This window comes from Mesitornis unicolor, unplaced genomic scaffold, assembly GCF_000695765.1.
Source record: "Mesitornis unicolor isolate BGI_N332 unplaced genomic scaffold, ASM69576v1 scaffold30420, whole genome shotgun sequence".
NCBI classification, from domain to species: Eukaryota; Metazoa; Chordata; class Aves; order Mesitornithiformes; family Mesitornithidae; genus Mesitornis; species Mesitornis unicolor.
The window spans coordinates 1-6,621 of NW_010160770.1; the positions used below are offsets into that span (position 1 = coordinate 1).

At 62.4% G+C, this 6,621-nt stretch overlaps 1 protein-coding gene across 1 annotated transcript; it reads right to left on the reverse strand.

Moving 5' to 3' along the window:
* Positions 1-267: 267 nt before the first annotated feature.
* On the reverse strand, positions 268-6,492 carry LOC104545782 (unconventional myosin-XV-like; the record flags this gene model as incomplete). The annotated part of the gene is made up of 22 exons (XM_010191000.1): positions 6,410-6,492; positions 6,132-6,195; positions 5,914-6,023; positions 5,655-5,729; positions 5,368-5,458; positions 4,853-4,956; positions 4,321-4,384; positions 4,124-4,237; positions 3,765-3,926; positions 3,565-3,678; positions 3,413-3,471; positions 3,146-3,269; positions 2,959-3,054; positions 2,738-2,869; positions 2,188-2,313; positions 1,949-2,026; positions 1,419-1,573; positions 1,257-1,302; positions 1,016-1,140; positions 688-805; positions 430-605; positions 268-352 (listed from the first exon to the last, which is right to left on the reverse strand). Coding segments are annotated over exons 1-22 (2,301 nt in total), but the record flags the coding sequence as incomplete, so codon positions are not given.
* Between the last annotated feature and the right edge of the window lie 129 nt (positions 6,493-6,621).

The following is a 6,621-nucleotide window of genomic DNA, read 5'->3' on the forward strand; positions in this document are numbered from 1 at the left end:
CCCCGCCGGCGCCCGTCCTCCTTCCTCTACAAGAGCAGCCACGCTGAGCCCCCCTTGGCACAAAGGGAGACCCAGGGGCAGCAGGACCCCTCCATGGGGTACCATTGCCCCTCCAGCATCACCAAGCTTTCACCCCAAAGAGGCCCCATGGAGCATGGAGGAGGTGGTGGGGATGGGATATGGAGGGGCTCAGGATCTGGGGGTGGTGCTGTGCACTCTCCAGAGCATGCAGCAGGGTGGGAGTGGGTGCTGGAGACCCCCCCTCACCTTGAGGTACCGCCGGCGGTTGACATAGATGTGCACCAATGATCTGAACTTGATGAGCGTGTGCCGCATGCGCCGGTACCGCTGCCTGCAGGAGGGCACCCATCACCCTCTGTCACCCACCAGCACCCACCCACCACCCCTTTTCCCCCCCAGGATCCCCACCTGGCCAGGTAACCCCGTGCCCGGCTCTGCAGGAGGACAATTTTTCGGCGGAGGGAGCGGAAACGCCTCTTGATGAAGAAGGTGCGGGCGTAGCGCTGGAGGGTGAGCGCAGCCAAGTGATGGGCACGGGCTCGCTTGCTCTCCAGCGCCTGGTACAGCTGCTCCTTCAGGAAGAGCTGAGAGGGGGGACAATGCCATGAGTCCCCTGCCTCCACCACCCTTACCCAGGTCATCACCAGATGGGGCCTGCGGTGGTACCTTGGTGACACCAACGTAGTACATGGACGGGCTGACAGGGCAGAGGTTCCTCAGCATCTCCACGCAGTTGGCGCCGTTGGGAATGACATTGGACCACATGTCAACGAGGCAGCGGTACCTGGGCAAGCCGTGACACCATCACCGTCACCGTGACCACTGGGACACCAGTATAGCCCATCCCCATGGGATGAACACCGTGCCTGGGAAAACAGCTTCTCCCAGTGCTGGGGCTCCCACCATTGGGAACTCCTGAGCCAAACTCTGCCCCCCAAAACACCCGCAAGCCTTGGGGTCCCCCCTTGCCGAAACGATGATGCCTGACCCGCACCTGTCGATGAAGACGAGGAAGGGGATGCGGATGGGGAAGCCCTCCTTGCGGATGCGGATGGTCTCCAGGATCCCTGAGTACCGCAGCTGGGTGCTGACCACGTCGTTCTCAAAGAGTCCTGGCTCCTGGTTGGGGGGGGATATGGGGAGAAGCCTCAGCGGCCACATGGGCAGACCCCTACCCACCGTGCACCCCCTGTGCCCCCGACGCAGCATCGGCATCGCCGTGGGCAGGATCTCACCTTCTTGTTGTTGGGTTTGAGGCAGCGCACGAAGAAGGGGTTGCACCTGCGTTGGAGAGACCCCATTGGCCATGGGACACAGGGGACAAGCCAGCCTGGCTGTCCTGGGCTCGGATGTGCCCACCAGCCCCTGGCCTGGCTGCCTCCCCTGCCTATCCTGACCTCTCCATCTTTTCCACCAGCTCCAGGAGCGACTGCTGGAACCGGGCGGCCACGGTGGGGGCCTTGTACCGCCGCGTCCTGGTGCTGCTCCTCCTCACCAGGCTCCTCTGCCGGGCCAGCACCTGGGCATGGCCGAAGAAGAGGTTGGCCACCACCTTGGGGAGATGAGAAAGGTTAGGGAGGAGGAAGGTGGCCGGCATGGCACAGCTCTCCTGGCTCCTCTTCTCAGCCCAGCCACTGCCTTTTTGACCAGCCCTGAGCGAGTCACATCCCCTGTTTGGGGTTAGGTTCCCCAGATGGGGATGGGGAAGCACAAGAGCAGCCCAAGTGCCCATTTGTGCCAATACTGAAGGGATCAATGTCCAGAGGACCCCGTGGGAGGAGGGCACACAGTGGAGCTGGTGGCATCCCCTGCTCCTGGTCCCCTTGGGTGTCACCATCCATGGGGACATGAAACGTGGCGTGCAAAGTGGGGTATCCATGCCAATGTCCCCCCATCACTGCAGAGCCAGAGCTGGGCAGGGCCCTACCTTGGTCCTGCTGCTGATGAACAGGTCCAGCACGTCCTGCCGGACCTGGTCATAGTTCTTATCCAAAAACTTGTGAACCTGGCAAAGAGAAAAGCCTTGCAGTGAGGAATCTGGCAGCGTGGCCAGGGGAGGGGAGGAAAGATGCTTCAGGATAGGGGGGCCCTGAGCTGAACCTCCTGGTGCAGGATCAACCCCAAAAACCTCCTCTTGACCCCCTTGGACATCCCACCACTGCGTACCTGGTAGGTCACCTTCCCCGCATAGTGCTTGATGGTGAACTCGGGCAGCGGCATTTTGGGCTTGGTGTACAGCGGGTTGGTGCCGTGGTGGTAGTGACACTTCTGGAGGAACGTGTGGTCGGTGGCCTGGGGACAACACAGGGGTGAGACACAGTTTGGGTGGTTTGGCAGTCCCAAGGATGCAGGCACTGGGATGGGGATGCCTGGACAAGCAGCCAGACCCCGCTCTCAGCTCTGCCACCAAGCAATAGCGTGGTCATGGGCAGCTGCTGCTCTGTGCCTCAGTTTCCCCATGGGCAGAGAAGGTGCAACCACCCTTCTCTCTTTTACAGGGCAGCTTGAGGGGGCTTTCAGTAATTCCTGCAAAAGCCAGTGCTCTGGGGGAAGCCAATCCAGTGGCACCAACCCGGGACCTTCTGGGGCTTGTCCAGCCCAGAGAAACCTGAGGGGTCTCCCAGGACAGCCCAGGAGCGGAGCAGCCCCTGGGCACGGTGACACCCTGGGCACAGTGACCCCCCAATGCTGCCATCGGCACCATGCAGCCCCTCACCTGCGGGAAGCAGCTCTGGTCATCCAGGATCCGGAGGATGCCGTAGGGTTTTTGGGAGATGAGGTCGATGCAGGGCTGGTTGTCGCTGAAGGGGATCTCCTTCCACTCGATCTGCTCCCGGATGTACTCCTCCTGCGGACCGGCACCGGGTCAGCCCCACAGCCCAAGCCCCATGGTGATGCTCGCCATGGGGCAGAGCCCAGCGCCGCTCGTCGCCCCACCTGCTCCTCCTGGAAGACGATCTTGTTGAAGAAGAACTGCAGGTACTCGTTGGCGTAGTTGATGCACAGCTGCTCGAAGCTGTTGAAGTTGAGGTCCTGCGAGAAGAAGGGGCCGTGGAGCCTGAGACCCTGCACCACCTCAAAGCTGACGGCTTAGGGGGATGGAGCTGGGATGCATCCTGCTCACCTCGAAGCCATAGATGTCCAGGATGGCGATGGAGAGGGCCTCTTGCCGCGGGTACACCAGCTTGTTGATGCGGTCCGTGAGCCAGCCGAAGAGCAGGGAGTAGAGGGTCTTGGCAATGGCATCCCTGGGGAGGGGGTTTTAATCACTGGAAAGCCCAGTCCACACTGGAGGACCCAACTGTCCCCATTTCCAGCCTAGCATCCCACCTCCACCCCATCCCTGGGGGACAGACATCCCCAAAAAACACAGCCCCCAAATTCCCTCTACCTGGCATCCACGGCGCTTTCAACGGTCAGAGGGGTAAAAATCTTCTCCCGCAGCGTTTCCTGGTTGGGACGCACAAAACCAAGGGCGTGAGGGAGTTTTAGCACCTCCAGGGACCCCCATCCCTACCTGTGCCCCCCCTGCCCTGCACTCACCGTCACCTTGAAGGTGATGGCTTTCTGCAGGCCCTCGGGGGACACCTGCAGCAGCTCGGCCACCGTCCGGATCTCAGTGGCACTCACCACCGTGGCGATCTCCTGGCAGTCGGTCTGCGGGATGCAATGGGATGTGGTGACCTTTGCCGCATCCCAAATCGGGCCCGGGGAGCACATTTTGGCTCCCTGCCTTGGGGTACCTCGTATTTCTCGAAGTAGACATTGCCCAGGTGGAGGACGGAGGAGAGGATGCGGAAGATGCTGTTCTGCTCCTCAATGCTGAAGCTCAGCGTCTCCATGGTGTTGAGCAGCCGGCGGAAATCCTCCGCGTCGTCCTTGCCTGGGATCTCGCAGTTCCCACCCTGGCACGGCCCCCCTGGTGCCATCAGTGGGTCCCGGGGCAAGGGGGCAGCACCAAGGGACAGGGTCTGGGGGGACACCCTGGCCCGAGCACCCTCCCCATCCACATGCTGCATCCAGGAGGACTCAGGAACCCGCTGGCACCCTGGGTTTGGCCAAGCCCCCCAAAAAAGAGGGTAGACTGGGGGGGACACGCTACCTGGTTCAGGTAGTAGTAGGTCTCAGCGCCCTGCAGGCAGTAGCGCTGCCGCTGTTGGGCGGGCAGCCCTGCCAGCATCTCATAGAAAATGTGGTAATTGCGCTCGGTCTTGGCCTGGGGAGCAGGGGATGGAGCTGAGGTGCAGGGGCAGTTTTGGGGAGGGGTTGGCAAAGCCCAGGACCCTCCTTGTCACCCACCTGGAAGACCACGCGGGACTTCTCCAGCAGATACTGCGAGGTTATGGCACCGCAGATCAAACCGCTGCAGGGGCGAGAGGGGGCACCTGGCTGGCAACCTCGGTGTGGAGCTCCCCCAAAAGCACCCACCCCTGCACCCGGTGCTCCCCTCCAGCTCATGGGGGGTTGGGGTCGGTCCCCAGGTGCCCCTCAGCAGGGATGGGTGGGCAGGGAGAGGTCCCTGCACTCGGCTCCTGAGCCAGGGCTGGAGCTGCTGCACCCCGGAGGGGACACCAGGCACCCCACGATGGGGGCAGTGGGGCTGGGACGGGCCGTGGGTGGGAGCAGGTCAGGGGACAGCATTGCTGCCCCTACCCCAGGGACACCAAACACTGCCAGTCTTTGGGGGATGTTGCCTTTCCCCAAAAGTGTCCCCGTGTATGTCCTGCCCTGGAGCTGAGGGGCAGTGGGGTTGGGGGCTGGGTTGGGGACCCCCGGGGACAGAGGGGACACACACGGGGATGGGGAGCAGCCACACGTGGTCATTACTTACTTCTCCAGAAAGATTTCCACAAATTTCCCAAACCTGCTGGAATTGTCGTTCCTCACGGTTTTGGCGTTGCCGAAGGATTCCAGCAAGGGGGTCGCCTCCAGGATCTGCCACAGCCATAGGGAGAGCCATGGGGTCAGTCTGGGCACCCCAACACACCCCTTGTCACCCTGCCACCCTCCCTGCCACCTCCTGCCCCGTGCAGACACCCATGGGTGCCAGAATTTGAGGCATGCATCATGGATGGGCTGCACGAGGATGGGGGAGAGCGTAAGGACCCCATGCACCGAGCTCCTGCTGCCCATCCCCATCGTCCCCCTGCAGCTGGGGTGACGTGGCCGAGATGCCACCACAACGCCCTTGAACCATCCCAAACCGTGTGTATCTCCCCTGGTACCTCTATCTGCCGTGGTCCGGGTGGAAGCATGGGGAGAAGAAGAGAGGAGCAGAGCCATGAGCAGGGGATGGAGGAGAATTTGGGGAAGGGGAACACGGGGACATCCCCAGGGAGCCCCCACCTGCGGGGCCGTGCTGCGTTTCTGGCTGACGGCTGCCAGGTAGCGCAGGATCAGTTTGGTGGCTTCAGTCTTCCCAGAGCCGCTCTCCCCACTGAAAAAGAGAGGAGCGGGCACAGCCAGGGCCATCACCAGCAGAACAAGGGGCTGTCCCCACCCCAAACACACCCAGCACCCCATCCCCAGAGGCACCCATCGGCCCCATATCAGGCCAGGATGGCGGCAACGATGGCAGCGCCGATTTGGGGGCATCCTGAGAGAGGCCCTGCATGGGGACAGCCATGTCCCACCTGATGATGATACACTGGTTGTGTTTGGCATCCATCACTTTGGAGTAGGCGACGTTCGCGATGGCAAAGAGGTGCCTGGGGAGGCAAAAAGCAGAGTCTGGGGGGGTGCGGTGTCACGTTGCCCCAGCACCGGGACCCCCGCTGCAACCCTGAGCATCCCCACACATGGACCGAGGGTTCTGGGGGCTGCCCTATATACCCAGGGGTGGGTTGGGGTGGGTCGGGGTGGTCCTGTCCCTGTTTTGGGACAGGTACTCACGGTGGGTTCTCGCCCAGTGCCCTGCCTTCGTACTGCAGCACCTGCTCCGTCCCATAGATGTTGTAGAGCCGGTACGGGTTCACCGACACCAGGATGCTGCCGATGTAAGTCTGCGGGACAGCGAGGTTTTGGGGTTGCGAACACTCAGAGAGCCATGACCTCCCCCAAAAACCCCACACCCGGGGTCTCTGAGGGATGCCAGGTATCCCTAAGCTTACGTAGATGAGCTGGCGCTCGAACCGCGTCCGGATGTTGCTCAGCACTGCGGCTTCCTGGAGGTCCCTGGCATGGGGCAGAGGCTGCATTAGGAGGTGACAGGGGGACAGGAGGTGACTGCTGTCCCCAAGTGTCTCCCCAGCCCTGGGAGGCTGGAGTAGACCCCGTGTTTGGGATGGGATGGGATGAGATGGGATGGGATGGGGGATGCCTGGTGGGGGTTGCAGCCCCTGTGTTGGTCCCCGCAGCGCTGGGTGACAAAGGGGACAGGGACACTCACTCCAGCTGGGTCATGTCCTCCAGCCCGTCCTCCTCCTGCGGCTCCTGGTACCGCACGATGGGCAGGCTGCACAGCGACTGCATCTGCACGGAGCAACCCAGCGCGGTTCCGTCACAGCCGGGACACACCAGCCCCCTCCATCACCCCACCCACCACCCCAAAACCGCCAGGGAGCGTGCAGTCAGTGATGGCAGGGACCCTGAGAAAGCATC